Source organism: Suncus etruscus, chromosome 2, assembly GCF_024139225.1.
Source record: "Suncus etruscus isolate mSunEtr1 chromosome 2, mSunEtr1.pri.cur, whole genome shotgun sequence".
NCBI classification, from domain to species: domain Eukaryota; kingdom Metazoa; phylum Chordata; class Mammalia; order Eulipotyphla; family Soricidae; genus Suncus; species Suncus etruscus.
This window is the reverse complement of record NC_064849.1, coordinates 86,102,495-86,121,492: the sequence shown is the minus strand read 5'-3', so window position 1 is coordinate 86,121,492 and position 18,998 is coordinate 86,102,495. Positions and strand designations below refer to the sequence as shown.

General features: G+C 39.1%; 1 protein-coding gene across 1 annotated transcript in view; it reads right to left on the bottom strand.

The window, feature by feature from the left end:
- The window catches only part of DNAH5 (dynein axonemal heavy chain 5), a 336,377-nt gene that overhangs the window by 202,197 nt on the left and 115,182 nt on the right, over window positions 1–18,998 (bottom strand). Inside the window, exon 22 of the mRNA XM_049768362.1 lies at window positions 342–475. Within this exon, the coding sequence (XP_049624319.1) occupies window positions 342–475 (134 nt within the window). The remainder of the gene's footprint in view (window positions 1–341; window positions 476–18,998) is intronic.

Sequence of the window (18,998 nt, the reverse complement as noted above, 5' to 3'; positions counted from 1 at the left end):
GAGCACATAGCCAGGAGTAACCCCTGAGCGTTACTGGGTGTGGCCCAAAAACCAAAAAAAAAAAATGTAACAGATTTACTGTACTACAGTTCAAAACTCAAAGCATTAAACAAGCTGCATGTATAACTTAAGAAGCATAGTAATTTTTACTGTATAGCATAGAACAAAGACCTCTTAATTCAATAAATGTTTGCTGTGAAGAAACACCATTCTATAAGCCAAATGTTGAAATGTGATTGCGAGCAAAACCATGGCTGCAAGTCAGCCAACCTGTGCCACTGACCTTCCCCAGGTATGTGCCATAAAGCAAAGAAGTCAAGTTGTAAATACTCTGTACTTACTTTTTTGGTAGAGTTGATGATTGTGCTGAGTACAGAAACTAATTTCACGATCTCTTTGTTATCAGAAACATTCTTGTAATAGTTCCTACTTTGCGCTGGAATAGGCACATTTATAGAAGCTATCTCAACAGTCTCTGAGACCACAAAATAAGAGAGAGAGAGGGAAAAAACAATTTAATCAACAACATAAGGTCATGGTTTAAAAAAACAGAAAGAAGGGGCTGGAGTGGTGGCAGAATGGTACGGCGTTTGCCTTGCATGTGGCTGACCCAAGAGGGACCTGGGTTTGATCCCTGGTGTCCCATATGGTCCCACCGAGCCAGAAGCAATTTCTGAGCATATAGATAGGAGTAACACCTGAGTGTCACCAGGTGTGACCAAAAAACATAAATAAATAAATAAATAAATAAATAAATAAATAAATAAATAAATAAATAAATAAATAAATAGCAGAGAGGACCTTGTAACAGGAAAGTTAGATTCTCTAAAAAGTGTCTTTATGAAATTAATGGAAAACAGTAAGGGAAATTATCAATATCATTTATTCAGAAACTGACCGAAGCTTGCAAGAGTTCAAGGACATGTTTACTCAAAGTGTGTTAAAAAATAAATTTGCTGGGCCACAGTGGTGGCACAAGTGGTAAAGCGTTTGCCTTGCACGCAGATAACCTAGGACAGACTGCAGTTCGATCCCCCAGCGTCCCATATAGTCCCCCAAGCCAGGAGCAATTTCTGAGCGCATAGCCAGGGTTAGAAACCCCTGAGCGTCACCAGGTATGGCCCTAAAACCAAAAAAATATTAACTTGCTTAATTTTAGTCACAGTGGTGAGTTTTATGACATTTTGAATCATTCTATGCCTTCTAACCCCTGACCAGTAGAAACCTCCAAAATAAATCCTTATCTCGGACACACCAGACTGAGATTAAACTTCTTTGAGATGTCCTCTGACCTGTCTTGAAGCATCGTTAACAAGATACATTCAAAGAGTTAATTTCTATCAGGCAAGCTGGGACAAATTGACTGAGGAAAATACCTAACCCCAAGGAGATTGTTTAAATGCTTATAACTTAAAAACTCAGCAGGAATTATTTAACTGCACATTTACCTAAGATATCTACTGGTGCTATGCAAGAGATTGGCCATAAAGGTCAAAGACCTGGGAAATGAAATGTTCACAGGAGATATGACGGAGACCTGGCATATTCCTGGGGCCTATAAAGCCATGTCCACAAGCAGACCTACGTATATGCCAAGAAAAGGTAGGAAATGTCCCCAATTTTTCACCTCTGACTGACTTTGAACAACCAGCAGCTAAGACCGGGTGGAAAACTTGTGCTTGCAAGATGATGCCCCAATACATACTCAGTACCTAGGCAAACAGCAAACTTCCTGGGGCAAACCATGAAAGAAAACACCCAGGCATCATTGGTTACCCTCTGAGCTAACCAAGCAGTACAATGGTACACGGCAGGGGCAAGCCCAATTTTACAGAATTTGTCTGTCCAAAAAAAGTCAATAAAAAAAACAAACAGTAGCAACCACAACAACAGACACTGCAGGGAAGGAAAGTACATTTTTAGACTGGCCACAGTAGTCTTTATTAGATCAGTTTGCTGCACAAAAATAAAAATGTGCAGTCATGCAAAACTACACAATAATAACACCCATGCACAGGAACAGAAGCAATCAACAGACATGGCATTTAAAAGCCCAAATGTTGAAATCATCAACCAAATAAAGTTAAATAAGATATTACAATATGAAGGGGCCGACGAGGTGGCGCTAGAGGTAAGGTGTCTGCCTTGCAAGTGCTAGCCAAGGAAGGATCAAGGTTCAAGCCCCCGGCATCCCATATGGTCCCCCCAAGCCAGGGGCAATTTCTGAGCACTTAGCCAGGAGTAACCCCTGAGCATCAAACGGGTGTGGCCCAAAAACCAAAAAAAAAAAAAAAGATATTACAATATGTTCAAAGAACCACAAAAGCCCTATCTAAAAACTGGAAGACAACCATGAGGACTATGTCTTAAAAAAATAGAGAATATCAATGACAGATACATACATATATAATATGAGGTGAAATACAAATTCCAGGGTTGATAACAACAGTACATAACATTTGAATTTCCTATGAAGACTTAAAGACAGGTGGATAAAAGAATCAGTGATTTTAAAAGTGTTTCTGAATCTGGAAGGCTAGATTTTCAATAAATTTTGGTATTTTGTGTTTTCTTTAGTATTACTCCTAAAATTAGTTCCCAATTTCCTTTGTGATATCTTATTTTATGTAATAGTTATTTAGATGTACGTTTTCTGATTTTTATATATCCATGAATCTCCTAGATATATCAGAACCAATATTTGGGGGGGGGGGGGTTGGGCCACACCCGGCAGTGCTCAGGTGTTACTCCTGGCTGTCTGCTCAGAAATAGCTCCTGTCAGGCACGGGGGACCATATGGGACACCGGGATTCGAACCAACCACCTTTGGTCCTGGATCGGCTGCTTGCAAGGCAACTGCCACTGTGCTATCTCTCCGGGCCCCAGAACCAATATTTTATCTCATTTTACTATGGTTGGAAGATATACTTTGGGTTATTTCAATTGTTTTCCAATTTTATTTCATCCAAAGACATAAAAATGTTAATTCAAAAAGATATTTTTATCTGTATGTTCAACAGTAGAACTATAAATAGTCCAATTTTAGAACCAACCTTAAATGCCCATCCATTCTGGGCAAGGAAACTCAATGAAATACTTGCTCTGCCATCAGAAAAAGATGGCTTTGTACCATTTGGGACAAAGTGAATGAAACTGGAGATGATGTTGCTCAATGAGATAAGTCAGGAGGTGGAAGAAACATACCAAATTGTCTCACTCAAATGAAGAATAGATGTAACTAAAGCAAACAAATTTGTGAAAAAGCAATAAACCCAACTCCTAAGTGAAAATTACAATGATCACTAGAGAGAAAAGAAATACAAGTTGTTTTTTTTTTTTTTTGGTGAAAGAATGACTAAAGGACTCCTATACATAAAAAGAGGTGTTAAATTCTATCAATTTCATAATGTTGTAAAATGGTAGGAAAAACTAATATAAAATTAAAGTAACATTTATTTTAATAGTTCACTGATTAGCTTATAGACTTAACAAAATCTCTATAAAAATCACAATCACATATTTTGTGGAATTAATAAGCCATTTCTTTTTTTATTATTTTTGGGCTACACCCGGTGACACTTAGGGGTTACTGACCCTGGCTATGTGCTCAGAAATCGCTCCTGGTTTGGGGGCCCATATGGGACTCTGGTGAATTGAATCACAGTCCATCCTAGGTCAGCCGTGTGCAAGGCAAAGGCCCTACCACTCCACCATTGTTCCGGCCCCAATATGCCAATTCTGAAGCTCATATAAAAAAATAAGGTACCCCAACTAGACAAAAATAAATTTTATAAAAATGTTGAAAAAAATCACACTTTCTTATTTCAAAGCTAGGATAATCAAGAATATAGACTAGTCTAAGGCATAAATAATAGAATAGAATAAATCACAAGTTCAAAAATGAATGCCAACATTTACATTTCTGGTTAATTTATTTTCAGCAAGATGTCCAAGAACATTTAGCTGGAAAACATCTTTTTTGACAAATGGCCCAGGGACAACTGAATGAATATCCACCTGCCAAAGAATAAATTTGGATGCCTCCTTCACTTCAAATAGATAAAAGACCTAAATGTAAACTATAAAACATTTCAATAAAATGTAGAAATAAACCCTCCTGATGCTAAGCAACAATTTCTTAAATAAACTTTCAAAAGCATAAGATGAAAAGAGGCATTACACAGATTTAATTAAAAGCAGAAGTCTTAGATTTCAGAAAAAGCACAAAAGAAATAAAATGATCATTGGTGAAGGGGGTGTACTTTTTTATGACTGAAACCCAATTGCAAACATATTTGTAACCATGGTGCTTAAATAAAGATATTAACAGACCATGAAAATAAAAGAAATAAAATTATATTCCACAGAATGTAGAAAAATTAAAAATATATATGTATTTAATATTTAAATATTATATGCAATATTTGTATTTAATAGATACAAATAATTCAAAATCTATAATTAGAAGCAAATAATCCTATTTTTAATGTGAAGGAGAAAACTGAGGAGATATTTCTTCAGAAGATAGAAAATGAGAGGTAAGAAGACATAAGAGGCATTCTCCTGGGTCGCCCACATGTGGAGGACTGGAGACATCCGCGTCTGCCACCTTGCGCGCGACCCCCCCCCCATAGACTGCAAAGGCTGAGCCCCCATAGACTGCAGAGGCCGGAGCCGCTCCAAACTGGGGTGTAGGGACCCCCGCTCCTGACCCCGCAGCGCCCAGGGTGAGTGCATTCTCCTGGGGCGCCCACACGTGGAGGACCAGAGACATCCGCGTCCGCCAACTTGCGCGTGACCCCCCCCCCCATAGATTGCAGAGGCCGGAGCCGCTCCAAACCGGGGTGTAGGGACCCCCGCTCCTGACCCCGCAGCGCCCAGGGTGAGTGCATTCTCCTGGGGCGCCCACACGTGGAGGACCGGAGACATCTGTGTCCGCCACCTTGCACGCGACCCCCCCACATAGATTGCAGAGGCCAGAGCCGCTCCAAACCGGGGTGTAGGGACCCCCGCTCCTGACCCCGCCAGCGACCAGGGCACTCGGAGAACACCGCACAGGCCAGATTGTTGGCACAGAGACCACACCACCCATTGCCTCAATTTCCAGGCCCCAGAGTTCACCTCACCCGACCAGAGCGTAGACAGAGGAGGGCATTCCCTAGTACCTAGTGGGCCGGAGTCACCTGCCCGCTGGGACAGGTGGGACGAATAGACTGGGTGAGCTTGGGCCTGCCCCCTGGACCTTTAGGTAACCTAGAGCAAACTAGCCCCGAGCCCCAGAGTGGAGCTGAGACCCCCCAAGGGCTGAGAGCAGCTACCGGGAGGGCTTGACTGGGGGAATTTCTTCCGCGGAAACTCGGAGGAGCAGAGCTTCATTGACCCCCAGATAAGGGAAGGAACAGAGAGTCAGGCTCAACAGCGCCCGCAACCAGTGTGGCCAGGAGCAGAACTACACCTGCTGACAGGAATAAAGAGGAAGACTGACTTCCAGGTAGTAGAGAAGAGAAAGAGCTAGGCTCAACAGTGCCCCCCACCACTGTGGTCAGGAAAGGGCCAGTACTAGCTGCCAACAAAAGGGGAAAACAACTAACCAGGCCACATAAAGAGCACAGGAGGAACCAAACCCCAGCGAGTTCACCCAAAAGTCCCTCTAGAACCACCCTCAAGGAGGGAACCCACTCCCACACCACTGGGGATCAAAACAGGCGAAAAATAGAAGCACAGCACTCTAAAACACACCATTAAATACAAAGAAATATGCGTAAATCAAGGAGAACACTAATATCTGGAGATATGGTGACAAACCCTTGCAAGTTTCCAAGTCCACCTAAACGCACAGATCCACGTGAAGAAAACCTAAAAGCAGCCATGAAGAAGGAAATGCAAGAATTAATAAAAGAAATGAGAGAAACCCTAGCTATCGAGTATAAGAAATCTATGGATGAGCGAATCAGCCAAATTAAAGAAGAAATGTTAAAGAACATGATAGATTCCATACAAAAAGAAGTGAAGGAATTAAAAGACAAAGTAACAAGCCTTACAAGCAGAAACACAGAATTGGAGAAACACATTGAAGAACTCGAAGGAAAACTGCAAACAAAAAATGATCAAGAAACCAACAAAGAAATAAAAGGCAAAGCACTGGAAGGAAAAGTCCAGTATCTAATGAACAAGGACAAAAGAAACAATCTAAGAATTGTGGGTATACCAGAAGGAGAGGAAATAGGGAAAGGGGAAGAACAAGTAGTCAGAGAGATAATAGCGGAGAACTCCCCCACCCTCTGGAAGGAAACTGCAATGCCAATACAGGAAGTAAAAAGAGTTCCCAATAAGATAGACCCTAATAAACAAACACCAAGACACATGGTAATCCAATTGGCAAAAAACAAAGAGAAAGAGGAACTCCTTAAAGCAATAAGGAAGAAAAGAAACCTCAAGTACCAAGGTAGGGACATTAGAATCAAACCAGATCTCCCATTCGAAATAATTCAAGCAAGAAGACAGTGGAATGACATATTTAAACGACTGAACGAAAGAAATTTCCAACCTAGGGTCCAATACCCAGCAAAACTTACATTGATATGGGAAGATAGACTAAAAACATTCTCAAACAAGAACGAATTTGAACTATTTGTGCAAACAAAACCGATCCTAAATGACTTACTCAAACACAAATTACACAATCCAAACCCCCGATTGTAACAAAAACCACCCTACACAACACAACTACATAACAATCCTCTCTCTCTCAATAATCTCCCTAAATGTTAACGGACTAAACTCTCCAATTAAAAGACACATAGTACAGAACTGGATTAGGAAAAATAAACCGGACTTCTGCTGTCTGCAAGAAACACACCTACAGATGCAGGATAAGCACAGGCTTAGAATAAAAGGTTGGAAAGTAATTATTCAGGCCAATGGAAAACAAAAAAGAGCAGGGACAGCCATTCTTATATCAGACCAAATTGCATTCAACCTCAAGAAAGTGATCAGAGACAAAGAGGGTCACTACTTACTGATCAGGGGAACATTAGATCAAGAAACACTAACCCTGGTCAATATCTATGCACCTAATGTAGAGCCAGCAAAATATGTGAGGCAACTACTGGAAAACCTGGAGAAACACATGAAGGGAAATGTGATAATAGTAGGGGACCTCAATATTCCACTATCACCAATGGACAGATCCACCAAACATAAAAATAGCAAAGAAATAAGAGCTCTGAATGAAAAATTAGAAGATTTAGGGCTAATAGACTTATATAGAGCCCTCCACCCCCAGAAAGCAGAATACACATTCTTCTCAAGCCCACATGGAACCTTCTCCAGAATAGACCATGTCTTACGATACAAAGCCAACCTATATAAGACCACAAAGGTAAGGATCATTAGAAGTACCCTCTCAGATCACTATGCAACAGAGCTCAAAATTTAGGTCAAGAAGAAGCAATGGAGAAAAACTAATACCTGGAGATTAAACAACATGCTGCTCAACAACAGCTGGATCAAAGAACAACTCAAGGAAGAAATAAAAAGATTCCTTGAGACAAATGGCAATGAAGAGACAACATGTCAAAATTTATGGGACACAGCAAAAGCAGTAATTAGGGGGAAACTCATAGCAATACAGGCCTATGTCAAGAAACAGGAAAATAACAAAACCAACAGTTTAAAAGATCACCTCAAAGAATTGGAACAACAGCAACAGAGAAATCCAACCACATCCAGAAGGCAAGAAATAATAAAAACCAGAGCAGAAATAAACAACATAGAAACTAAGAAAACAATACAAAAAAATCAATGAGACCAGGAGTTGGTTTTTCGAAAAAATAAACAAGATAGACAAACCACTGGCAAAACTCACCAAAAAAAAGAGGGAAAACACCCAAATCAGTAGGATCACAAATGAAATGGGAGATATTACAACAGAACCCCAAGAAATACAACATATCATGAGATCATATTATGAACAACTATACTCAACTAGGCTAGAGAACCCAGTAGAAATCGATAGATTCTTGGAAAAACACCCTCTTCCAAGACTGGAAAAGGAAGATCTAGAAATCCTAAACAGACCAATCACCTCAGAGGAAATTGAAGATGTAATTAAAAAACTCCCTAAGAACAAAAGCCCAGGCCCAGATGGATTTACAGGTGAATTCTATCAAGCATTTCAAGAAGAGTTACTACCACTTTTCCATAGGCACTTCCAAACCATAGAAAAAACAGGAATCCTCCCCAACTCCTTTTATGAGGCTAATATCACACTCATTCCCAAAGAAGGCAAAGACACCACCAAAAAAGAAAACTACAGACCAATCTCACTAATGAACATAGATGCAAAGATACTCAATAAAATATTAGCAAACCGAATCCAGCACTTCATCAAAAAGATCATACATCACGATCAAGTGGGATTCATCCCAGGAATGCAAGGTTGGTTCAACATATGCAAATCAATCAACATTATACACCACATCAACAACATGAAGGACAAAAACCACATGATCATATCAATCGATGCAGAGAAGGCGTTTGACAAAATCCAACATCCTTTCATGTTAAAGACACTCAGCAAAATAGGGTTAGAAGGAACCTTCCTCAAGATAGTTACAGCCATATATGAAAAACCTACAGCCAACATTATACTCAATGGTGAGAAACTAGAAGCATTCCCACTAAGATCAGGAACTAGGCAAGGCTGTCCACTCTCTCCACTCTTATTCAATATAACCTTAGAAGTCCTAGCAATAGCAATCCGACAAGAGAAGGAAATCAAAGGAATTCAAATTGGGAAAGAGGAACACAAGCTATCTCTATTTGCCGACGATATGATGATATACATCGAAAACCCTAAAGAGTCCACAGTAAAACTCCTAGAAACAATTAACCAATACAGCAAAGTGGCTGGTTACAAAGTCAATACACAAAAGACAGTAGCGTTTCTATATACAAACAATGAAGTTGAGGAGAGAGAGATTAAAAATACAATTCCATTTAAGATAGTTTCAAAAAATATCAAGTATCTAGGAATCAACCTTACAAGAGAAGTGAAAGACCTATACCAGGGAAACTTCAAAACACTTCAGAAAGAAATTGAAGATGATCTAAAGAAATGGAAGAACATCCCATGCTCATGGATAGGTAGAATTAACATAATCAAAATGACTATCCTACCCAAACTCCTATATAGATTTAATGCAATCCCTATCCAAATCCAGACACAATTCTTTAAAGAATTAGAACAATCATTCACAAAATTCATCTGGAACCACAAAAGACCCAGGATAGCCAAACAAATACTGAAAAACAAGAAGCTGGGAGGCATCTCCTTACCTAACTTGAAACTATACTATAAAGCCATAGTAATCAAAACAGCATGGTACTGGAACAGAGACAGAACCTCAGACCAGTGGGTCAGAACAGAATTTCCAGACATAAACCCCCAGGTATATAGCCAACTAATATTTGATAAAAGAGGCAAGAATCTGAAGTGGAACAAGGAGAGCCTATTCAACAAATGGTGTTGGTACAACTGGAAAACCACATGTACGAAAGTGAAAATCAACCCATACCTTACTCCTTATACAAAAATCAACTCAAAATGGATCAAAGACCTTGAAATCAGACCCGAATCCATAAAGTTTATCGAGAATAAAATAGGCAGAACACTCGAAGACCTATATATCAAAAAGGTCTTTGAGAATGGAGCACCAATGGCAAGAACGTTAGCATCAAATATAAACAAATGGGACTACATCAAACTAAAAAGCTTCTGCATGGCAAAAGAAACCTTACTTAACGCAAGAAGACAGCTAACATAATGGGAAAAATCTTTTCACTCGACATATCAGATAAAGGGCTGATATCTAGAACATACAAAGCACTCAGAAAGCTGAGCCCCCCAAAACCAAACAAAGATATAAAAAAATGGGAAGATGAAATGAATAGACACTTCTCTGAGGAAGACAGAAGGATGGCCAACAAACACATGAAAACATGCTCACCTTCACTCATCATCAGGGAGATCCAAATCAAGACAACAATGAGATACCACCTTACACCAGTGAGGATGGCTCACATCAAAAATAATGGAAACAACCTTTGTTGGCGGGGATGCGGTATGAAAGGAACTCTCATCCACTGCTGGTGGGAATGCCCCCTAGTCCAGCACCTATGGAGGAAAGTCTGGAGAGTGCTCAAAGTACTCAGAATTGAGCTGCCATTTGACCCAGCAATTGCTCTCCTAGGCATATACCCACAAGATGGAAGGACATTCATTCCAAAATACGTATGCACCCCACTATTTATCGCACCACTCAGTATAATAGCCAAATCTTGGAACCAACCTAGATGTCCAACAACGGACGAATGGATCATTAAGATGTGGTACATATACACAATGGAATATTACATGGCAGTTAGAAATGATACAATCACAGACTTTGCAGCAACGTGGATGGACCTAGATCATGTTATGTTAAACGAAGTAAGTCAGAAGACAAAAGATAAACACAGAATGGTAGCACTATTCTGAAACACCTAGAACATATATTTTACACACAACTAATACCTAACAATCATACAACAGGGTTTAACAGGGTAGAAACTCCGAACACTGTAATAGTCAACATATACGTGGGAGCAGTGTCCAAAATACATGAAAAAGGAACAACGCAAACTCTTGACTGCACATTATACCACAAAGAAAACAGCAACAACAGAAACAGCAACATAGAGAGAACAGGTATGTAATCAGACTCCCACAACAAAAGCCCACAATAATCCCTTAGAGATCGTAAACAGGAACACAAGTATAGAACACCACGGGAAATCACGGACTGCAATGGCAACATACCATAACACTACGTTTTAATCCCTTTACCTTGCTATATTTTAAATAACCTCTCAGCTTTTCTGTCCACAGGCACCCTTAGATACAAAGGGCGGACAAACTAAGATGGCAACTCGGGATACCACACGAGATACCATACCTTGATTGCACTACGAGATGGCCACGAGTAAACTCTTTAACATACACTTTATCTCTAGGTTAAACCTTCTTTTAGGAATTGAAGCACGGGACCAGTCAGACCACCAAAGCAGTACCTGCGACGTACAGACCTAAACTACAGGCTCTAGTCATCGAACACATTCAACCAAACCAGCATTCCCTTGCTATTCTCTCCTTTCTTCTCGCTACTTTTTTCTTTTTTTCTCTTCTATTCTTCTCTTTACTTTTTCCCCTTTCTCTTCTCCCTTTCTTTCTACGGTATTTTCTCTTTTCTCTTCCTTCATACCCCTCCCATATACCTTCCCCTTTCTCCCCCCCGGAAATCCAACTATCCCATCACCCTTCAATCCCATCCAGATCTCCCACCATATTAAAACTCTCCACCCTCAGTCCTTAATCTTTTAGGCATCAAGATCGACCTCCTACCCAACGAACAAGTACCCAGCACCCAGGCGAGGGGACACCCAGCCCATCCCACACCTCGTCTCCTGCAAGAAAAGACAGCCAACTTCCCTGTGGACTCATGCTACGAGACCCTCCCTACCATCTCCCCCTAACGTGGACTGTTTCCTGAAACCGGACTTAGGTCCAATAGTATCCCCAATGCAAGAACTCTTCCAAGACTTCCCTGCCACAAATTTTTACCAATCTGAAGAAGGTCAGGGGGTGTGATTGGAAGATGCCTGGGAACCCACACACCACAAGAAAAATCCAAAAGACAACGGGAAAAACCGTACTTTCAACATAGGCATAAGACCTGTAATACACCACCTCTTTACCTGTTCTCCCCCAAATGTAAAGTAGTCTTTTGCACCACTTTGGTCCTTTAAAAACTTCGCTAACTCATTTTATTTCTTTTTTTTTTAATTTATTTATTTTTTTTAAATGTTTGCCCTACATATACATTTGTGGGCACATACACTTTTATTTCCTTTTTTTTTTTATAATCGTTTTTGGGTATGCGACCTATTTCTGTTACCCACTCTGTCCAACCCAAATACACCGACAATATAATGGAGCACCACTTCCCTCTGCAAAGGCACACTAAATAAAGGGGAAATCTTACATATATAAAAAAAAGAGCTCTTATCTACTAGAGATAGGAACTCATAGTTGTTTACAATACAGAGTTATCTCCTACCTTGAAAATATGTCATGTGGAATCAACTTGGACCTCAGGTGATTAGATACCATTCAACCAGCCTTGAACCCTGGATCCCAGACATAGAAACGGCACAGCTCTTCACAACAGCTGCAAGAAACAAACTCCATCTGGGACAGCCTTATTACTGCAGGGTCAACAACAAGGGCCAGCTCTAACATGATATCCCGACAATGAGGAAAATGTGAACAACTTGACCTTAGAGCAGTTTCTACCTCACCAGCTAACGACAAGACAAAACCAGAAGACGTGGCACCCTTTGGTAGGTCCAAAAGCCAAGATCGTGTTTTACAGATGACTGGATACGAGAACCACGACCAGACTGTATACATCTTGGGACCAATAAAAAAGCCCTAGTCTAGGGTTTGAACTAAGACCTGCACAATAAGCATGATCCCCAGTTCCAAAGGTCCGGCAGAGACAATTGTAACGGAAAGGGGCTTCTGGAAGCACAAAGAAAGACGCTATCCTAGATGCCATCCTAGGTTCAGGGCAAAGACCAAGATCACCAACCACAGAAGACAGATTAAAATGGCACTGAGGTAACAGAACCTCTAGATTCACAAAGACTGACTTCACCATAAGTCCCACCTCAGGATCTGTACAGATACTGAGACCTCTAAACACAGAGCTCTGATTGTATCACCCTGGACAGAGCAGAAGTCTTCCACACACCAAAAAAACAAACAAACAAAAAAAACCCACCACCGGGAGAGTAATGATCCTGAGCAAAGACTAGAGCTGATCCCATGACAGTATACTCCAAGGATGAAGAAACCCCATATCGCATAGGGCAAGTGAATTCCTTTTCGAATGACCCCAATGTTTACTGTGCCAGGGCAGGAGGGAAAAAAAACAAAAATACAAAAAACACAAAACCTTGGACATTTTATATATATATATATATATATATATATATATATATATATATATATATATATATATATATATATATATATATATATTACCTTCATTTATTATTGTTATTATTATTTTTATTTACCTAGCTATTTTGGTCGATTTCTCTGTTTGGATGTGATTATTGAAATTGTTGTCCCCAATTATCCTTATTTTTTTTTCTCTTCCTTTCTTTTCTTTCGATATGTGCTACGCCATGTTTCTTATTTCAAGACCACGGCGTGTTTTATTGTTTGTTTTTTGTTTGTTTTTGTTTTTTGTTTGTTTTGTTTTGTTTTGTTTTTCTTATCTGTCTTTTGTGGTGCTTATCGATATAGCTGGAGTCCTCACTGGATATTTGACACTTCTTTTGGTACTGGTGGAGTGTTTCACCTTCTTTTTCTCATTCATTTCCCAAATCGATGATGAGAACCTCTAGAAGGATTCTGCCCATTTTCGGGGTATTAGACTTTTACCCCCAGTTTATTTATTTTCTCTTTTTCAGGCAAAACCACGCAACTTGAACTAGCTAGCCCTGCCCCCACTTAGAAGGGGAAATAAGGGAGGCATCAAGACCAAACTGATGCAAGACTACTAAGTAGTAGGTTAGATACAGAGGGGACCACATATTCTAGACGCCCTGGGGGTGAGGGAAGAGGAAATGGGAGGTAGGACAAAAACGGAGGTGTAGGGAGGACAATTTAGGGATGGGAATCCCCCCTGATTTTATGTAAATATATACCTAAAATATTATTGTCAACAATATGTAAGCCACTATGATCAAAATAAAAATTATATTTAAAAAAAAGAAGACATAAGAGGAGGAAAATAAGAACTAGCAGGCAAAGAAGGAAAAGGTCAGTATTATTCATCGTTAGGAAAATAAACCCAAAACCAAGAGATACCATTTGACACTGACTACAATGTAAGAGTGGACCACAGTAAGCATTGGTGACAACATGGGGAAAACAAAATCTTCATGCTGGATGATGGGAAAATAAAATAATAGATGACTTTAGAAACAATTTGGTATTTCTTCAAACATACGATATATGTATGTTTGAATATATGCAATAATATACAAATATACAATAAGTATATGCCTCAACAACTTCCAAGAAAAATGAAAACATGACTACACCCAAACCTTTACATAAATTTTTGAAGTAGTATTTTGTTACTGGATGAATAATCTAGGCCAAAGCTACAGCCACCCCAAGTATTCACCAACTGACAAATATTTAATACAACACAGAAAGGACATACAGTGACCTCGCATCTAACGAGTATGTAAGGTATTGCTACATACATAAAATTTTATTTTTAATGAAAATATACTAAACTATGGTGTTTATTTTATTATAAAATTTTTATTTAGGTACCATGATTACAAGCATGATTGTAGTTGGGTTTCAGTCATAAACAGAACACCCGCTTCACCAGTGCAACATTCCTGACACCAATGCCCCCAGCTCCCCAACCCCTGCCTGTATTAGAGACTGGCATTCTACTTCTCTCATTCATTAACATCAGGATAGTTGTTAGTGTAATTAATTCCCTAACTGCACTCACCACTCTTTGTGGTGAGCTTCATTGTAAGCTGGTCCTTCCAGCCCTCATCTCTATTGTTTCTGCGCATTATTACAATAATGCCCTTAATTCTTCTTAAAACCCATAGATGAGTGATACTATTCTGTATCTAACTCTCTCCTTCTGACTTATTTCACTTCTCACTCATTTCACCATAATAGTTTCCATGTACATCCAAGTATAGGAAAATTTCATGACTTCATCTCTCCCGATAGTTGCATAATATCCCATTGTGTATATGTACCACAATTTCTTTATCCATTCATCTGCTGAAGGGCATCTTGGTTGTTTCCAGAGTCTAGCTATTGTAAATAGCACTGCAATGAATATAAATGTGAATAAGGTATTGTTTTTTTATTTTTATTTTTATTTTTTTTGGTTTTTGGATCACACCTGGCAGTGCTCAGGGGTTACTCCTGGCTCTATGTTCAGAAATCGCTCCTGGCAGGCTCAGGGGACCATATGGGATGCCAGGATTTGAACCACTGTCCTTCTGCATGAAAGGCAAACACACTACCTCCATGCTATCTCTCTGGCCCCTGAGGAAGGTATTTTTGAATTGTATTTTGTGTTCCTCAGGTATGTCCCTAGGGGTGGTATAGCTGGATCATATGGGAGCTCAATTTCCTGGTTTTTTTTAAAAGAAATCTCCATATCCATATTGTTTTCCATAAAGGCTGGATTAAATGACATTCCCACCAGCAGTGAATAAGAGTTCCTTTCTCTCCACATACCGCTAGTACCAACTGCTCTTGTTCTTTGTGACATGCGCCAGTCTCTGTGGCGTGAGATGATACCTCATCGTTGTTTTTATTTGCATCTCCCTGATAATTAGTAAAATGAGCATTTTTTCATGTGCCTTTTGGCCATTTGTATTTTTTCTTTGAGGAAGTGTCTGTTCATTTCTTCTCCCCATTTTTTGATGGGATTAGATTTTTTTTTCTTGGTAACTTCTGTCAGTACCTTGTATATTTTCTATATTAGCTCCTTATCTGATAGGTATTGGGTGAATAGTTTCTCCCATTCTGTGGGTGGCTTTTGTATATGAGGCACTATTTATTTTGAGGTGCAGAAGCTTCTTGGCTTAATAAAGTCCCATCTGTTTATCTCTGTTTCCACTTGTTTGGAGAGTGCTCTTTTCTCCTTGAAGATGCCTTTAGTCTCAGTGTCATGGAATGTTTTATGTATGTGTTGTTCTATATACTTTATGGTTTTGGGTCTGATATCAAGGTCTTTAATCCATTTGGATTTGACCTTTGTGCATGGTGTTAGATGAGGGTCTGAGTTCGCTTTTTTCAAATGACTAACCACTGTGCCAACACCACTTGTTCAAAGGGTTTCCTTACTCCAGTTTGGATATCTTGCTCCTTTATAAAACATTAATTAATTGTATGTCTGGGGAACATTCTCTGAATACTCAAGTCTATTCTACTGATCTTAGAATATGTCTTTATTCCGTACCATACTGTTTTAATAGTTATTTCTCTGTAATACAATTTAAAATTAAGGAAATTTAATGCATCTCACATTCCTTTTCCCAAACATTGCTTTAGCTATTTGTGAGTGCTTATTGTTCCACATGAATTTCAGGAGTGTTTGATCCAATTCTTTGAAGAATGTCATGGGCATCTTTAGAGGGATTGCATTAAATCTGCACACTGCTTTGGGAGTGTTACCATTTTAATAATGTTAATTCTGCCAATCCATGAGCAGGGTATGTGTCTCCATTTCTTTGTGTCCTCTCTTATTTCTTGAAACAGGTTTTTGTAGTTTTCTTTGTATAGGTCCTTCACTTCTTTAGTTAAGTTGACTCTAAGATATTTTGGGGGTTTTTGAGTCACACCCAGCAGTACTCAGGGGTTATTCCAGGCTCTGCACTCAGAAATCTCTCCTGGCAGGCTCAGGAATCTCAGAATTCCATGGAATTCGGGATTCAAACCATGATCCATCCTCTGTTGGCTGCATGCACGGCAAACGCCTTACTGCTGTGCTATTGCTCCAGCCCCATGACTCCAAAATATTTGAGTTTGTTTGACACTAATGTGAATGGGATTCACTGATGTGAATAGTATTATTTTTAATGTCCATTTTTTCTCTATCATTATTGGTGTATAAGAAAGCCATTGACTTTTGCATGTTAATTTTGTAACATGCCACCTTGCTATATGAACCTATTGTTTCTAGAAGCTTTTTGGTAGTCTTTAGGGTTTTCTAAATATAGGATCATGTCATTTGCAAACAGTGAGAGCTTGATTTCTTCCTTTTCTATCTGGATGCCCTTGATATCTTTATCTTGTCTAATTGCTATGGCAAGTACTTCCAGTACTATGTTGAATAGGAATAGTGAGAGAGAGCATCCTTGTCTTCTACCAGATTTTAGAGTAAAGGCTTTTAGTTTATCACCATTGAGAATAATATTTGCCATTGGCTTGTGGTAGATGGCCTTGACTTTATTGAGAAAAGTTCTTTTCATTCCCATCTTGATGAGATTTTTTATCAAGAATGGGTGTTGGACCTTATCGGATGTTTTCTCTGCATCTATTGATAGATCATATGATTTTTATTTTCCTTTTTGTTGATATGGTATATTATGTTGATTGATTTTTTGGATGTTAAGCCATTCTTGCATTTGTAGGATGAAACCTACTTGATCATGGTGAATGACCTTCTTAATGAAGCATTGGATCCTATTTGCCATAATTTTGTTGTGGATCTTTGCATCTGTGTTCATCAGGGAAATATATAATATTTTAAAACTTTTTCTTAAAGTATTGACACATAGTAATCACCTAAAATTTGATTCCACTTAAATGAAACATTCAGTTAGAAAATCTTAAGGTCAAAATAAGACAATAAAAAGGAATTTTAAAATGTGCAAGAATGGGTGCAGGGTTTGTACTTAGCAGAGTTAAAATGTTATAAATTTAGATAGTAGTAATTCACAAGTGTCATCATATTAAAATAATACTACATGGTTGGTATTTTCTTTTTTTGTTTTTTGGGTCACACTGGCAGCAATCAGAGGTTACTCCTGGCTCTACACTCAGAAATTGCTCCTGGCAGGCTCGGGGAACCATATGGGATGCCAGGATTCGAACCACCAGTCTTTTGCATGCAAGGCAAACGCCCTACCTCCATGCTATCTCTCCGACCCTGTACTACATGCTTTTATTTGTTTCTGTTGTTGGACTACACCCAGAAATGCTCGGGAATCACTCCTGGTGCTCAGAGGACCATATCGGATGTCAGGGATCTAAGTGGGGTTGGCCACATGAAGGGCAAGCATCCTATGTGCTGTACTATCCTTCCAGAGCTATACTATGCACTTTTAAAGGGTGAGTTTATATTATATAACTTATCTCAAAGTGCAGCTCAATAAATGATACAAAAATCTTACATTTAGGTATCTATCTAAAGGCAAAAAATGCTAAACCACACAGCATGGTTTAAAACAGATTAGATATTGATAATAAATGAATAAAGGGCCTTTTAACATTCTGCAGGCATAAGTAGAATAAAATCTTAGGGCCAGTGAAATAATACAGTAGATAAATACTTGCCTTGCACATGGTTGACCCAGGTATGATCCCAGATTGTACCTATGGTTCCCCAGTTTCCACAAGCAGTGATCCCTGAGCACAGGGCTGGGAGTAAGCACTGGCTATTCTCAGATATGATCCAAAAACAAGGGGGGGGAAGCAAAGAAGGAAATCCTGTCACTAGTATCAACATGATAGAGAACTTATGTTAAGTGATATCAAGTCACACCAAGAAATACGAATACCATTTGATCTCATTCATATGTATAATGTTAAAAGAAATAAAAACAAACTCATCAATGCAGAAAATCGATTATTGGTCACTTTTAGGGTATGGTATAGGCAGTATGGTAAAGGATATTAAATTAAACAGTCATCCAGTCATAAAATTTAAAATTTAAAAGTCACTAGTAGGTCATGTCAGGAAAACTGGTTACAGTTAATAATGATGATGATAATCATCATCATCATCATCATCATCGCACAATCTGAAGTTGCCAGAAGAATAAGACTTAAACACAGAGACATCAAGAGGAAAGGAAACGTCTGCTGCTGTGTACCATGGCAGATGACAATAGTCACGTGTAGTCATCATTTCACAACATAAACAAATGTTCAGTCATGATATCATACACCTGAAACTTATAAAATGCCTGTGACCAGTATATCTCAATTTTTGAAAAGTCAGTATTTAATAAAGAACTCAGTAAGTGGGGCCAGGGATGCAGCTCAAGCTGCATAGACTTTCTCTGGACAAGACCCTGGGTTCAGCTCTATTAGGGAGGCACTGGTA